The sequence below is a fragment of the Amblyraja radiata genome, chromosome 31, assembly GCF_010909765.2.
Source record: "Amblyraja radiata isolate CabotCenter1 chromosome 31, sAmbRad1.1.pri, whole genome shotgun sequence".
Classification (NCBI taxonomy): Eukaryota; Metazoa; Chordata; class Chondrichthyes; order Rajiformes; family Rajidae; genus Amblyraja; species Amblyraja radiata.
The window spans coordinates 20,866,533-20,884,394 of NC_045986.1; the positions used below are offsets into that span (position 1 = coordinate 20,866,533).

Sequence of the window (17,862 nt, forward strand, 5' to 3'; positions counted from 1 at the left end):
AAAAATTATAGAATTGGCAAAGAAAGTGGTAGAATAAAATCAGTGAATATATCTGGATATATTTTAGCCATGTATGCCACTTTAGTTTGGTTACAAATTTGTTTAATGGTGTGGTTTTCCAATTAATAATTTTATTCTTAGTTGCTGTGTCCCAAATAGCTTAGCAGCCGAGGCAAAGTGCATGAATATTGAATTTATAACACAATGTGTTTGGTCCGATAAGGTGTGATTCAAGCCTAAGAGTTAAACGATGTTGGTGGTCAAGGTGCTCTGCATGGATAATTGAAATAGTGATTTACAAATACACTCATTTGGAGAGTTGTGAATACTGGAAGATATCCATTCAGACAAGCAATCTGTACCACAGATAAAATTTAATGCATGAGGGTGGCACAATGGCACAGCGGTAGAGTTGTTGCCTCACAGCGTCAGAGACCCGGGTTCGATCCTGACTATGATTTTGTACGTTCTCCCTGTGTCTGCAAGTTTGTATGTTAATTGGCCAGTACAGATTATAAATTGTCCCTAGTGTATGGGGTGATTACTGGTTGGCGCAGGCTTGGTCGGCCAAAGGGCCTGTTTCTAAGCTGTATCTCAAGTCTAAAGTTCTAAATTTGGCTGAAGAGAAGCACCAAGTAGTTTATCCCAGTTGTGTTGTATTTGATTTTTGAAATTGTTTATTGTTTTCTTTTCATTCCAGATGATGTGTTTTTTCCTCTCAGCAGGGTCATAGTGGAATGGAATTACCACCAGCCCAACAAAATTTATGTTTTTCTTTTGCAAACATAGTACCTTCATCTCTAAAGTTGCATGCCATTGTGATAGTGCACTTAGCTGTTTTGTTGAAGCAAGGGAGATCCTGTTATGTACCACCTTGATTTAGTTAAAAATTGATCTATACTTCGTCATTGTTTTCTATGACACAATGGAGCTTGCAGCCAGTTTCAGCAATTGGGTAATGAATAGTTGTTTTATTTCATGTGTAAGAGATTTGTGATTTTATCTTTGATTTTATACAGATACCATATTGTCGAAATTGCATTGCAATTTTCAAATAGCTGAATGTATGTAACGGCCATCAGATATCTTGAGATTTAGTTTTATTTGATATAAACTGCATGTGCAGGTTAGTGGATTTACTGTATTGAATCAGTATTAAATGTTTGATTCGAGATGCATCTGCAAGTATGATGGGGGTTGATATTATCTTATAAAAATTTAATAGGTGGCAACATTGTATCGTAATATACTTAAGACATATTTGAGAAGAACTATTAATGGAGTTGTTTGTATGGATTTCATCTATTCTTTGCTCTCCAATTTCATACATTCAATTTCTTGAGTATTAGTTGAAGGTAAAATATGCTTCAAAACTGGTTGATTTAATTGCTTTTTTTGTGACTGTTGAGAACTACTTTTCGATTGTGAAAGTGATTTGATGCTCTCAAAGTAGCATCATTAAAAGATGAAATACCAATGGTGTTGAATTGGATGTTTAGTTCTCGGTATGGTATTCATGTCAAAGCACTGCTGTCACGGTGCCCAGTTATTTTAACCTCATTCCCTCAATTTATAGTTTATCTATGTTTAGGACTTTAGAAATGGTGTCATTACTAGATTAGTATGTTGTGTCAGTTGTGGCATAGTTGGTTGCGCTTTGGCCTCGTCAGAGTTGTGGGTTCAGATTTCAGTCCAATGACATTTGGAACCAAAGTTCCGTTTTTTTTCTGGTAGCCAGAAATGATCCCATGACACTACAGTATTTCAAAGCACTTAATGTGGTCATTCCCATAACTTGATCAATATTTATTGTTTAACCAACATCACTGAGAGACAAATTATGCTTATGCTATCACATTACATGTGGTTAAAGCTTGCCTTGCATAAATTGGCTACCATTTATTTCTATTACAGTGATTAGATTTCAGAAGTATTATCACATAAAACACTTTGCCAGGTGTAAAAGTGCTGGAGGATTTTTAACAATTGAGACGTTTGAAACAAAATAAAGAGTTAAATAAATTCAACATAATTGAAAATGTTAAATTAAATCAAATAATGAAAAGAAAACAAATTTGCCTTTACTTTATATCTAGTCTCCATTGAAATGAATGTAGTTTTGTATCTTGAATCAGACAATTTCTTGACACAAATGCCAGGGAGTTAGCAAGGTGCAACTCCATTGCTGGATTCTACATGGAGTCGCGAAGATTGCTTGGGTCGCAGACTGAGAAAGGCTGTCAAGGTGTACAACAAAATTAAGATCAGCTACAGAAATGGGCGAAGTAATGACCAATGGAGTTTAATCACAGCATGTGCAAGGTGCTGCACATTGGGAGTGTAAATGTAAAGGCAAAATATACCGTTATTGACATGACCCTCAATAGCATTGACGTACAGAGGAAACTTAGGGTCCAAGTCCATATCTTCCTGAAAGTGGCAACACAGGTAGATGAGTGGTAAAGTCAGCATATGCTATGCTTGCCTTCATGGGTAGAGGCATTGAGCATGAGAATCAGGATGTCATGATGCAGCTTTTTAGGAGATTGGTTAGTCTACATTTGTAATATTGTGTGTAGTTCTGGAAGGATGTGGAGGCTTCGGATAGGGTTGCTGAGGAGTTTTACCAGAATGTTGCCTGGATTAGGGGATATAAACTATAGGGAGAGGTTGGATAGATTTGGGTTGTTTTCTCTGGAGGTTGCAGGGTGACCTGATAGAAGTGTGTCAAATTATGAGAGGCACAGATAGGGTAGACGGTCTGCACCTTTTTCCCAGGAAGGAAATGTCAAATACTAGAGGGCATGGCTTTAAGATGAGAGGGGCAAAGTTCAAAGGAGATGTGCGATGAAACCTTTTTGCACAGAGATAGTGAGTGCTTGGAACATGCTGCCAGGGTTGGTGGTTGAGGCAGATATAGTAGTGGCATTTAAGAGGCTTTTGGATAGATCTCAAGATATGCAAGGAATGGAGAGATTATGGATTATGCTTGGGTGGATAAGAGATGGTCTTGGCCTCAGTTTGGCACGGGCATTATGGGCCGAAGGGCCTGTTCTTGTGCTGTGCAATTCTATGCTCTACAAGTCTACTGGTGAAGTGAACTGACAAATTTGTCATTCTGAATATCACCGGAACTGTGCAATGTCCACATTTGATAGCATTGGCAGAAGCCTCAGACTTCTGAGTCACTAGAATTTTGTACCAGGCCAGGAGAATAGTTTCCCAATACCATTTTTTATTTTGTGAAGTGAAGAGGTTCACGTGTTGCATAAACGCTCAGTTTAATATTTAAACACTCAGTTCAACAATTAGTACAAAAGGGCATGGTGTGTGTGTTAACGTATTGGCTGTGAAGTGAAGACTAGCTACATCGTCCGCTGCACCCCGCCAGCTGGCCACCCAGTTCGGCGTTGATTGTCCGGCCCAGATCTCACCAGGTCCACGCGAGTGCTCGAGCTCGACGAACGACGGTTCGAGACCAAAGTGGCTCGACCTGCCACCAAACCCACCCCAAAACCAGAGTATTGGAGGCGGTTAGGCTATCGAGTGAGACGGCCTGATCTTGTGTACATGTCCCATGTTCGGGGTTGCAGCTGGTTGAGTTGAGGGCGGGTTTGGTCCTTATGGTGGACGCCCTCTGCGGTGGGGTTGTGCCACCTGCACTGGTTGGTCAATCTCTTGGTGTGCCGGCTTAAGACAGTCCACAGAGACAGTCTCATGTCTGCCGCCTATGTCGATGAAAGCCATGGTGTCGTTTTGCAGTACTCTGAAGGGTCCCTCGTAAGGCTTTTGCAGTGGTGTATGGTGGGAATCTCGGCGAAGGAAATTCTGGAGGCCATGTGGGACGTGCGTGGTCGTGAGACCAAGTCGGGACGATGGGACTGGATAAAGCGTGCCCACCTTCTCAGGGAGGCACGTCAGCATGGTCTTGGGCGGTTCTTGATGTCCACGTGCCACCGGGATGAAGTGCCCTGGGACCGTAATCGGGGCACCGTACACCAGCTTGGCCGAGGTTTTGGCAAACTTGCGAATGGCCTCGACTTTGACCGGGACCGCACCGTGCTGGTTGATGTGGTGGCCGAGGAAGTTGATGGAAGTGAGGCTAAACTAACACTTGGCAAGGTTGATGGCCAGGCCATGCTCGTTGAGCCTCTGGCAGAGTTGCCGGAGGTGTGCGCGGTGTTCCTGGCGAGAGCAGCTGGCGACGAGGATGTAGTCGAGGTAGATGAACATGGTCCAGCCTGCGGCCAATCATGTCCATGCGCCGTTGGAAGGCTTGGGTGGCGTTCTTGAGGCCGAAAGGCATGCGCAGGAACTCGAAGAGTCCGAACAGGGTGATGAGGGCCATCTTGGGGATGTCGTCCTGGTGGTAGTCACCACGTACCAGGTTGATCTCGGAAAATACTTTGTCACCGTCCAGGTTTACCGTGAAGTCCTGGATGTGAGGGACAAGAGTACCGGTCGACCGATGTGACGTCGTTGAGATTGCGCTAGTCCCCACAGGGTCTCCAGCCCCTAGACGCATTGAGGACCATGTGACATGGGGATGCCCACGGGCTGTTTGAGGTCACCGAGCCCAGGTGGGGTGTAGTCAATTCGGCGTGGTGCAAGGCGATCGACTCGAACGTCTCAGAATTAACGAGACGTCGTCCTTTCACGTCAACCCGGAGGAAGCCAGCGCCCAGCAGCGGTTGTGAGAAGTCGGCGATGGTAAAGGTCCACTTGAAGCGACAGGAGTTGAAGTTGAACGGGATCGTGTGGACTCCGTATGTTCTGATGTTGCTGTTGGCAGCGGTCATGGGAGGCCACTTCTTTCCGGAACGAGTGTGTGTGCCTGAGGGGGGGCAAAACACTGACCTCCGCTCCTGTGTCAATGAGAAAACGCCGCCCCGAATGACGATCCCAGGTGTAGAGGAGGCGATGCTTTTGGCCGGCCACAGGTGCCACCACCAAGGCATTTCCCAGATGCGTGCAGGGTGGTCGGCATCGGCGGGCCCTGTAGCCCCACCTTTGGTGGTAGTTGCACCACTTGTCCTTGCTGGCGCCGTTCGTGGCCGACGTCACTCCCGCTCCTTCCGTGGAGGCTGGGACCACCCGTATGACATGCTGAGGCACAGCCGCCACCTGATTGATGGTGGCTCCACCCTGCTGTTTGGCCTGCCACAGCACGTCTGCACGGGTTGCCAGCCGTCGGGGTCAGTGAAATCGTCATCCACGAGGAGCAGGCGGATGTCCTCAGGCATTTGCTCGAGGAAGACCTGTTCGAAAAGGTGGCAGGTCTTGCGTCCATCCATCAGGGCGCACATTTAATTCATGAGCACGGTTGCCTAGGCCATCCATATGCAGGGGTTTTGCCATCCTGTCACGGCGGCTGAGACCGAATGTGTCCTTGAGGAACGTCTTGATCCCATCGTACTTGTTGTCGGCTGGTGGCTGGTGAAGGTAATCGATGAGGCGCCCGGCAGTTTCCTGGCCCAGTGCACTGACCACGGAGTAGTACTTGGTGTCGTCGGCAGTTATCTGGCGGATGTGGAATTGGGCTTCAGCCTGTTCAAGCCACACTTGGGGCTGTGATGTCCAGAAGGTGGGCAGTTTGAGTGAAACTGCGTTCTGCTGATCTGGGTTATCTCCTCCAGGCATGATGAAATCCAAAAGAGGCCATTTTGGATCGTCTGGCTCGCCACTGAAGAGTTACACGTGTTGTGTAAACTCTGTTTAATATTTGAACACTCAGTTCAACAATTAGTACAAAAGGGCATGGTGTGTGTGTGTTAATGTGTTGACTGAAGTGAAGACTAGCTCTGTCGTCCGCTGCACCCCACCAGCTGACCAACCAGGTCGGCGTTGATTCGTTGGCCCAGATCACGCCAGGTCCACGCGAGTGCTCGAGCTCGACGAACGACGGTTCGAGACCAAAGTGGCTCGGCTCGCCGCAACAGAATATCAAACCAGTTAAGGAATACTGAACTAAAGGGTGATGTTTTGTCACTTTCTTAACAGCTACAATATTTGATGAAGCTGTTACATGCTGCACTTTCCGATATGTGTTTGGATGCATTATCTAAATTCTGTTGCTGGAATTTTTAACGTTAATCTGCCTGCTTAGATTTCCGCTTCACCTGATGTGAGAAAGGACTAATTGTGGTTCTTTTTCCATTTTGCCAAAAATATATTCTGAGATACCAATTCTTGCAACTCATTCCAACATATATAAGCAGAAAGGATGTAAGAAATAGAAGCAGATATCTTCAGCCCTTTGTGCATGCTCTGCGCTTTGGTGAGATTATAGATGATGGTTAACCTAAGGGCCACTTTTCCACACTAACCCCATAACCCACAATTCTGTTAATAGCTAAAAATCTATCGATCTCTGTTTTGAATAAATTCAATAACGAACCTCCGAAGACGCCCTCCATAAATAATTGAACGCCTGCTGGGTGACAAATATTCTTAACTCCCTGATAATTGGGTGACCCCTGATTATAAGAACAAAATCCAGGTTCTAGACACCCTGGGCAGGGAAACATAATTCCTGCTACCCAGCAAAATATTAAAGGCAACAGTGAAGCCTTAAATATTTTGCTATGAGGTGGCTTTGAGTTACTGAAGAATGTATGGTTTAATATGCATATGAAAGTTAAGATATCTTGCTATAAAAACAGAAAAGCATAGAAACACTCAGCTAAGGGGTTCCAAACCTGAAATGTTATGTTTCCTTCCACAGATGCTGATGGACATGCTGACTGTTTCCAGCTTATTCTGTTTTTATTTCAGATTTCTAATATCTGCCGTGTTTTTATTTTCGCTTACTGTATTTTGCTACTTTATAGGATTTTTATTTTATGCTTTATAGGATGTTTTTTATGATGTACGAAGGTTAAAATTGGATATAAATTTAGATCCCCAATCCCTTTGTTGCAGTTTTTTTAATTTATATTTTTTCCAGAAGTGGTGCACTTGTTGACATGCATCCTTTAACTATTCGGTGGCTGTATCAATTGTATAAGATCATAAGACAGGACTAGAATTAGGCCATTCAGCCCATCGAGTCTACCCAATTATGGCTCATCTTATTTTTCCCACTCAACCCCTTTATCCTGCCTTATCCCTGTAACCTTTGACATCCTTACTAATCAAGAAGCTATCAATCCCTGCTTTAAAAATACTCAATGACAGCCTCCACAGCCGTCTGTGGCAAAGAATTTCACAGATCCACCACCATCTGGTTAAATAAATTCCTCCTCATTTGTATTCTGAAATAACATTTTATTCTGAGGCTGTGCACTCTGGTTTTAGACTCTCCCATTACTGGAAACAGCCTTTCCATGTCCACTCCATCTAGGCGTTTCATTATCCGGTAGGTTTCAATGAGATTCTCCCTCATCCATCTAAACTCCTAGAACAGGCCCAGAGCCATCAAATGTTCAACATACATTAATACAATTATCCCTGGGATCATTCTTGTAAACTGCCCACAATACTCCAAATGTGGTGTGTTTATTAGTGAAGCATTCAAAGGCCTGGAATTAACAAGTAGCATGACATTCGAACTCAAAGAGGCGTTTTATGCCATACAGTCTAAGAATCTCTAGCTAGTGGATTCCACACCATAACAATTAACTTAATGTAGAAAGTGAACTATAATCTGCTTTTATTCTTTACGGGGTGTTGCAATTTTTCTAACTACATTTAATCAGATTGTATTCTTTTAAAGAGATCGACAGTTAAATTAAATATATATTCAACTATTTTATTGCTTGTGCTCAAACCGTTGGTTTAATTGTTGCGAATGTGACCACTTAATCCATTGAAGAAAAAATCCAGATCATTTTGATTATAACAGGGAAAGGATGTAGTAGATCATGTAATGAGCCTCTCAACCCAAGGTTAGTTCTTAGTATTTTTAAGAATCTATATATAGCAATATTAATCTGTTTTTTCACATTTTGGCCTCTTTGTGTGTCTTAAAACACCCTTCGGTCCAGCATGATTTAATTTATTTGCTGGACTGGAGGATCTGTTCATTTTTGTTTAAACAAATAAGCTGGTGTTGTGGTCTAAGTGGGACTGTTGGAGGATATATTGTCTCGCTTTGAAAACAAAGCTCAGAGGCATTGTTACTGGACTTTATTAATGATTTCATCAAATAGTTTTTGCATTTTTGCCTGTTAGGTATAAAAACCTTGTTTAATCTTAATTGTATAATTACCCATCACAGGTAACATGGTTGCTACTTTCAATATAGGGTTGCTGTGACTTTTTTATGCTAATGGCTTCAATTTCCTTTGCTTTGGTTTCACATTTCGTGTGCACTTTGCCAATCATTCTTCAGATGCCCTGCAAAGTTGTGGAAAATTTTGATTTTCCTCTTAACAGTGGATAATACGCAGGCTCTGCTCATAATTTACTTTCCTTGGTACATTGGGATCAGGAAACTCATGTAAACGCATCCTATCATTCTGTTCAGACATTTCAAGCTACCCTTAGTACAATTTCAATAATGTTTTCATTTATGTAAACAAATTTGATGTCATTTAGCTTGGGTCAGAAATTTGATATTAAGCATTTGTCATGTGCTTTATTGAAATATATGTATTGAATATGATACACACCTAGCTGCTGATGGAAATCGAACCCCTCAAACTTGCACCATCACTCAAGATCTATGACTGAGATCATGATCTTAAATCTTAATTTTGCACTTCTGCTTAATTCCAGAGCTTTTTTTTCCATTTCATTGCAAATCAGAATTCTGAGGAAGCCTTCAAAATATTCAAATACTCTGTTACTGAACATGTTCCAGTCAGCCAGATTAATAACATTTCACAGACTTTACAACATATATTGCAGAGACAAAAGAGCTTAACTGCCTTTAATGGACACATTATTTTGCTCTTTCAAACACATTCTCTCTGTACCATCCATTGCTTCTATTATTATTGCTGCTGATAACACACATTAAACTTAGTAGACCAGATTCTATCAAAAAACCCTTTTGTGCAAACATACATACAAATTACAACCATTGCATCCCTCCTTTTGCAATCTCATTCTATAAGATCATGTTTGATTTGATTGTAAGCATAACTTCATATTTTTGTTTAACTCCTGTGATCTTTCACCTTTGCATACCATAACTCCATCTAACTGTGTCGTATAATATTTAAGACTCTGCTTCCACTGTCCTTCAGTGGAAAGTTCAAACGCTTACACCTTTGAGGAAAAATATTGCCCCACCTATCTTAAATATTAATTAATTTGCACCAAGAATCCTCTTCCAGATTCTCCATCAAGGGAAATGCCCTGGTTGAGTATAGAAAAATAGCATGGAAACAGGCCCTTCTGCCTGCCGAGTCCACACTGAGCACCTATCACTCATTCACGCTAGTTCTACAGTGCATTCAGAAAGTATTCAGACCCCTTCACTTTTTCCACATTTTGTTATGTTACAGCCTTATTTTAAAGTGGATTAAATTCATTTTTTTAATCACCAATCTACACACAATAGCCTAGAATCAAGAAGCAAAAACAGGTGTTTAGAAATTTTTGCAAAGTAATGAAAAGAAATAACTGAACTATCACATTTACATAAGTATTCAGACCCTTTGCTATGACACTCAAAATTGAGCTTTGGTTCATCCTGTTTTCATTGATTATCCTTGAGATGTTTGTATTCTACCAGCTGAGCAACTGTGTTTTTTCTACATTTAACATGCCATTGCCTTCAAGAACTTGTGTGCTGAAATCAGTTTCTGTTTCATTCTTATAAGCTCTACCAGATTCAAGCATAGTCTGTCCAATCCTTTCTCATGACAACCCCAGAGCTGCCAAGTAGTACAGATTTTCCGTATTTTGTACGGAAATGCGATAAGAATACGGATGTATGGATTTGCTATGTAAAATACGGATTTTTTTTAAATCGGCCCGACTTCCTGTTTCATCTTGCTGCTTAAAAAATGTCATATTGTAACTATAAAAATTATAGCAGATTAAATCTAAAAGTATTTTAAATTTCAAGATCTGGATGATTATTTTTGTAGGCTTTGATCTGCCTGTCCCGCTACAGGTTTAAACAGCGCTGTGGCCACAGCGCTATGGGTCACGGACTGTTCGGGGAGAAGAGGAGAGGGAGTGAGGGAATAAGAGAGGGAGGGAGAAAAAAAGGAAGGAGGGAGGGAGGGAAAGAAGAAGGAGGGAGAGGGAGGCTTCCAAAATGGCTTCTACATCATCACCTGGTGCTAAAACAGGAAGCAGCCGTGTAAACAGAAGTATACAAAGAGATGGCAATGAATGCACTGTCACGTAAGGTGCGCAGAAGACATGTCAATTGGTAGCAGAGTTATGCATTCTTGTACTCCTTCATGGGTATGACCGCACATTTAAAAAAAAACATATTTTTTCAGCAAAATGGCACAGTGTAAAAATACTGATTTCCTCCAAAATACTGATTTTCAAGTACTAGAATACTGAAATGCTCTGACAAAACTTGGCAGCTCTGCAATCCATGCTTTCAGGTTGTCATTCTTAATTTCCATTTACTGAAGTTTAACTACCATATTCAATAGAATGGGCCACTATAGATGTATAATCCATGGCTCCTATGGAGTTGAGGGGCTATCTGTTCATTAAGTAACTGAATATCCCTGGAACCCATGCTAAATCCCAGAGGGGAGCTGGAGCAAGAGATCAGACTCCTTACATCTGAACTTCAGATCATTCTATATGGAGTTATGGAAACCTGGAAAATGTGGATACATAGAGCTAAACAGTTGTTATCTTGGGAAACATTGGTTTCTAATCAGCCCATTATTTGTCAAGGAACTTGGCAAGCATATTTTTTACAATTTCCAATACAGAATCTTTATTTTCTGTCCACTTGGAAGGACTAGGATTTGGAAATGTAAAATTATTTTTCCTCGGAGGGTCAAAAAACTTTCTGGTACATTTGCTGACTAAGTAGCTTTTTATTCATATTTAGCATCCATTTGAAAACATAAATACTCTCCAGTCAAATCAACATAAACACTGAAGAAAAATTGGTGTTGGACCCATTAAAATGTTGACGTCCAATTTTATACAATAATATTAGCCTTTTGTTCATGGGAGCATTCTAATGTATGTTAATTAATAATTAGGTTTTTCTCAAATGCAATTAGCCGAACACTTAAAACCTTAGACATCCAGGGATTTTGAATAATCCTATATTTGAATACAGATTGATGTAGATTTTTGCTTTGAATACAAAACAACAGTAGTGTAATTAATTCCAATGATTTAAGCTGTTGAAGCTGAACCAAGCAAGTAATGGGCCTCAACCTGTATTACAGTCCAGATGCCTATTACTGCACCAAAGATGCAGAAGAATCCAAAAGAGTGGAACAAACCTGATGAGGATTTGTTAGAGATCAGTGAAGAGGTAAGGGTTACTTTATCCACTTAATCATTTGATGTATTGAGATGGTTTACTTTGCTATGCATTTTTGTGTTGGGATCAACTCTTAAGAATGAAACATGCATTTACCCATTTTGTTAACTAATGTGAACTATTTCATAAGCAACGGTTGACATGAAATCTGTTCCTATTTATCTTCCACTGATGTCAGTGGGTACTGGAAGTGCAGGAAAAGAGTATTAATACCCACGGTGCTGGAATCTTAGATATTCCCTTCTAGGTAGCCTTATTGGTTGAACAGCCACAGTGCGTGGTGATCTCAAAAAGCCTTATGCTATCTTTCATTGTACTTGAAGATTTCTTCACCAATGTATTTAACCACCACATTACCAAAACTGCATCAGGTACATATTAAGACAATGTTTAAAATTGGGTTTTCGTATGTTTAAATTTAGCAACCACAATAGACCTTTCATCCTTCAAGCCAATCTACTCTCTTTTAGATACTGATCGATTATCTCATCACCATTAACCCAACTTTATTAGTACTCCTTTAATTACTCTGACCGAAATAACCCAGCCTTGAAAATTTCAATTTACATTACTTCCATAATCTTTGGAAGAATGAATCCTCCACTTTGTAATGGAAAAATTGAAATGATTTATACTAATCTAAGAGATTGCGCTCTCATGTTGAAGATTTCTTCACCAGACATAAATATCTATCCCAACTCATTTGGTTATTATTCCAATGACCTCAATTGTGTTACCTATCTGCTATCTTAAATGGAGAGACAAAAATAAGACCGCAAGTGATCGGAGCAAGATCAGATCAACTGCTCCCTTCAGCCCCACTGTTAAGTTCATAGCTAATTTGATTATAACCTAAATCCCAATATTAATGTCAGTTTCCCTCATAACACTTGATTCACCTGTTATCCACAAATCTGTGTTGCCCTAACTGTAGCCTCCACAGCTTTTGGAGAATTCTGAGGTTTCATAATCTTCTCAGAAGTAATCCCTCATCTCTCTCAGGTTAGCTACCCCTTCTGCGACACTGTCTCCTAATTTTGGATTTCTTCCATTGCAGAAAACATTCTGTCTGCATCTATCCTGTAATGTCAGAATCTTAGAATAAAATCACATTGCATTCTTCTAAACTCTTATGCATATAGGCCAAACTTACTTGACCATTTCAGAGGAATTAACTTGGTAAAGCTTCTCCAGATATCTCCCTCAAATAAGAGGATCAGTCTTTGGGTGTGGTCTTACCTACTTTTGTGCTTCATCCCTTTTGCAATAGGGATCAATAATCCATCTAATTGTTTGCTATCTCTACATTAAAGCAAGATCTTTCATTCCCTCACTACAGTATTCTGCAGCCTTTTACCATTTAAACAATATTTTGCCATCTGTTGTTAACAAAGCAAATAATCTCCCACATCCCCATTTTATGCTCATTCTGTCAAATGTTTGCTCACTCATTTATTCTATCCATATCACTTGGCAGGCAGTTTGGGTCCTCACAGCTTGCTTTTGCATTAATCTTTGTACTGTCAGCAAATGTAACTACATAATATTCTGCCCCTTAAAGTTATTAATAATATAATGCCCCATCATAATCCCTGTGTCACTTCGCTGCTCCAGTTTGCAGAGTTAAAAATGTATCCAACTCAGTTTTCTGCCAGTTACCTAATCCACTCTTAATGCCAAGTTATTACTGTCAAAACCATGATTATTATGCAGTAATGTCTAATATGGCACCCTATTAAATGGATTACATTGCTTTGCTCACAATGTAGAAAAGGAACTGCTTTTAAGATGAAGTGTAATATTTACTGCCAGGCTCCAGCGTTTTCCAGAATTAACTTTTATTTACTTGTTTTATTTTACATTAATTATAACTATAAAGGTCTCCCTGGTTAGTGGCCATTCACTTAATAAACCTTTGTTTCAGAAAATGTTATTATTTTTTTTTATTTTTTTAAATTTATTTATTAGAAGTAGACATATTATAAAATGTAGTTACATATAGTAAAAAAAACGTTTCATATACATCAGTCATACATTATTAAAATTTTCCATTATCAATTACTTCTGCTTCTAATGTTTTTATTTTTTATAGAAAGAGGGAAAAAGAGAGGGTAGAAAGTTACAAATAAAAAAGAAAGAAAAAAAAAAAAAAAACACAACACAAAAACAAGGGAGGTGGAATGGGTTACCTGTAATACGTCAATGGAGATAGGTTCGTAGGTTATAAAGTATAGCTTTTAATCTGTTCCTGAGTTCAAGTTTCAGTTGGGTCCTCGTGCTGTGCCAATCTATCCCTTCAGATAGTTAATGAATGGAGCCCAAATGTTATGGAAAAGATCTTGTTTGTCCATTAGGACAAGTCTAATTCTTTCTAAGTATAGGGTCTCCGACATTTCCGTAATCCACATTTTAATTGTGGGGGTTGTAGGGCCTTTCCAAAATTTTAATATTAGAAAATGTTATTATTTAATCTGATTTGTGACTTAACAATAGTTTTTCTCACTAAAATGATGTATGAGGAATACATTTCTTGCTAGAATTTCAATTCAAGTAATGCCAGGTAGACACTGGTTACCAGCACCATTAAGACATCTTTACTTGTTTCATTAATTGACTGACTAAATCCGAGAGACTGCCGTCAGGCCACATTGCCATCTTTTGAATAATATCCAACATGAAGTGCCCACTTGGGAATTGCTGCTTGGGCAATGTCTAGAGCACGGGGAGCATTCCCAGCTCAGAGGACAATGAGTTTTTACCATAACAAACGTGCTCTGAAAGTGATTGGCATCTGTGGGTCAGTGAAATGCTTTGATCTTCCTCTCATACATTACCACCTCGAACATAAATCATCTGTCCACATTTTGCATCACCATCTTCTTCGTGCTATGTAGCAAACTGAAATTTTTCCATATAAAATATTGGGAAGCTATCACCTTTTTTTTCATTATAAAGATGCTTTATTAACTGAGGGAAATCGGTATGATTATAGACTAATGTGCTCAACTGTCTTGTCTTTTATTTGGAGATAAATACCCAAGAATAATGCTCTTACTGATTTACACATTATATTGAGATCGCTTGTTTTTGTTAAGCAGATTTTTGTGTATGATTTCATGTGGTGGCTTTTGTGCTGATTGAATTTTCTTTGTCCAGTGGAATCTAATCTGTAGAGATTGTTCAATATTTCAGAAAAAAGCCCAAATTTAGCAGACATTATTGGATCAGATATTTTCTAATTTAGTAAAAAGCCATTTAAGGTGCCATTACCTGCCAAATATCTGTGGAATCTTAAAATGTAAAATGCTAATTTTTATTTTGTTGCTCTGATTTCAGTGTCATGTTCTGTGCTGAGAAAAAATTCTAAAGGAAATGAAATAATGCTGGTTAATGCTTAGAAAATAAGTTTAATATGTGTGCAGAAAATAACTGAAAAAGAGCTATTTACCGGCTGGTTGCACAAAGCAGAAATTTCATTTGTACAAGACAGTCCTAATTATTAAAAATAATTTTTAAAAAAACAATCATCTTTCTGTCTATATGATTAGTTAGTTGGAAATAGTTCAATTGGTCCCAGTCAACTAGATTATAAAGTGGCAGACCAGACAAAAAAAAGAACATTGCCTTCTGATTTTATAAAGGAACTTTTGCTTAAAATAAGGGCTTGGCTCTTGAAATGCGAATCAGTCTCTGCTGTGAATATCCTAAAACATGTTTTGCATAAACATAAAAGGGTGATAGGATGTAAAGAGGGCTCAATGAAGGTGAATGATTTCCTCCAAAAGTGTTAGTTGTGTTTTTTGTGGGATAGTAAATATTTGAGGTAACGTGTCCATTTATACTTCAGCCTAAACTTGAAGAGCTTGCAGTTGAAACTGAACCAGAAGCTGAACAAGATAAGACAGTTCCAGATGCAAATCTAGATAAAGACTTGAACATTAAAAGTCATGCAGATGTGGAAGAAAATGGGAACCAGGAGATAGAACCTGAACAGAATGGTTCGGAGACTGTTTCTGAAAGTGAGAGCACAGAGACCAGCACCAAAGAGAGCCCTGATGAGAGCTTGGTGAGCGGCTTAAAAGAAGGTAAATTTTGCTTTAGTTCCATGTTGTTACTTCATACCAAGCCAATTTACAATGGGTTGTGAAAAGATTTCATTTTAGGTCATTAATCCCGGAACTGTTAAGTTGCAGTAGCACATGATTTTGTGAGATATTCTGGCAGAAAAATGGATTGGTAAATAAAATTAATTGTCTTTCCAATTCTGAAATAATTGAACTACACGATGTAAGTATTGTCAGGTGTTAAGTGGAAATCAGCAGTACCTGAACCGTTTTTGATTTGAGCAATAATATGTATGATGGCAGTGATTTACACATGTAACCATTTGTGACATACTTTACAAATTATAGTATCAAATATCATCTGATACAGAGAGTGTGAGGAATCATGATTTCCCCCCATTGTTGTTCAGTTGGAAAAGTAGAAGATTCAGAATGGGGTAGGCAGAGAATATTAGGGTCACCTCTCAGTAGAGTCTCGAACTACAAACAAAGTCCCAGGATAAAGGATCCTGAGATCCTCAGGATGAGATTTACGAGAATGTTGCCAATGTGTGAGGGCCTGAGCTATAGTGACAGGTTAGACAGGCTGGAATTGTTTTCTTTGGATCGTAGGAGAATGAGAGGTGATCATATGGAGGTATATACAATCATGAGGGGAATAGATAGGGTAGATACTTTTACCCAGAATAGGGAAATCAAGAACCAGAGACCATAGGTTTAAGGTGAAAGGGAAAAGATTTAATAGAAATCTCAGGGTTTATGAAATGAGCTGCCAGAGGAGGTGGTTGAGGCAGAAACTATAATAGCATTTAAAAGTAATTTGGACAGGTACATGGATAGGAATGGTTTAGAGCGATATGGGCCAAATGCAGGCAGTTGGGACTAATGTATATGGGGCACCTCGGTCGGCATGGGCAAGCTGGGCCGAAGGGTCTGTTTCTGTGCTGGATAACTATGATGTAATTATTAGAATATAATGCTGCATTATGGTGGTAAAGCTCAATTATTGAGATAAATTAAGATCTCCAATGATTTACACACCTTTTTGAAAAGCATTTTCTAAAAAGTTTCAGACGTGCCGGTTATCTGTTAAGACTGTAAAACATACAGAAGCAGTCGACTTTTAGGCTGACTCAACCATTCATTCAGATCAATGCTAATCCGGTTGCCTTGCTACTTTCCAGCTGATCAACCATGCACCCCAAACACTTTGCAATCCTAATACATCATTGTTTAAATTAAAAATAGTTCAGGTGGTGCTGATTTCTACTTAGCATCTGTCTACTACATTTAAACACAATGATAGAGCATCTTGAAATTGACAATTCTAATGATTTGCAATGTTTTACATTAAAAAAAAATCTCATCCTCTAGTCCTAAACAACCAACCTCATATCCTAAAACAATGTTCCCAGTTTGGAGTTCTTCACTGTGAGGAAATTAGGTCTCTCGCCATTTTCTTTATCAACTTGGCTCCAGTCAGATGTGGCCAAATATCCACAAGAAACATATACTGGACTGGTGTCATTGCAATAGACATTTTGATTCCTGAACTGTTCTGACCTGCAACTTGAAAAATTGTTTGAATGTTATTCTGTTCTTAGATTTTAAAAACGTTCTTACTCTGCAAGTAAGAATTTCATTGTTCTATCTGAGACATATGACCATAAAACACTCTTGACTCTTCTATGGCACCATTTGACACTGAGCTATGCATGGTGATTCTGCCAAAACAAGTCACTGCATTTCCTGATATCCATCTTCAGGATGGTATTCCTGATATCCATCCTCATTAATGACCTTCCTTCCTGATGGAAGCACTGCCCTATGTACCTTTGATGCCACTTTCATGGAACTCTGTACTTATACTCCTAGATCCCCAGGACCCTACCATTCTCTGTGAAGGTTCTGCCCTGGTTTGATTTCCGAAAATGCAACACCGCACACTTATCTGAATTAAACTCCATTTACCATTCTTTGGACCACTTGTCTAGCTGAACAATATCCTTTTTTGCAATTCTTCATGATCATCTTAACTGTCCACAATACCACCCATTTTAATATCATCTGCAAACTTTATAAGCATGCCTTGTGCATTTTCATCTAAATCATTGATATGGATGACAAGCAACACCAAACTCTGGGGCACACCACTAGTCACAGGCCTCCAGTCTGACAAACACTCTCATAGGAATCTAATTTGTCAAACAAGATTTCTATCATAAACTTTATCACATTTAAATCTGCGTTATGATGTTCTAAATAACCCATCTTGCTTTATAATGGATTTTAGCATTTTCTGCTGGCTGCAGTTTCCCATTTTCTATCTCCCTCCTTTCTTGAAGGATGCTTTGCATTTGAGGTTTTCCAATT

The 17,862-nt window shown here is 39.5% G+C and overlaps 1 protein-coding gene across 23 annotated transcripts in view; it reads left to right on the top strand.

The window, feature by feature from the left end:
- eif4g3 (eukaryotic translation initiation factor 4 gamma 3) overlaps positions 1-17,862 on the top strand; it is a 201,987-nt gene that overhangs the window by 123,362 nt on the left and 60,763 nt on the right. For all 23 annotated transcript variants that reach the window (XM_033048034.1, XM_033048037.1, XM_033048035.1 and 20 more), the window contains 2 exons: positions 11,328-11,416; positions 15,273-15,510. In XM_033048034.1, coding sequence (XP_032903925.1) covers positions 11,328-11,416; positions 15,273-15,510 — 327 coding nt within the window. The remainder of the gene's footprint in view (positions 1-11,327; positions 11,417-15,272; positions 15,511-17,862) is intronic.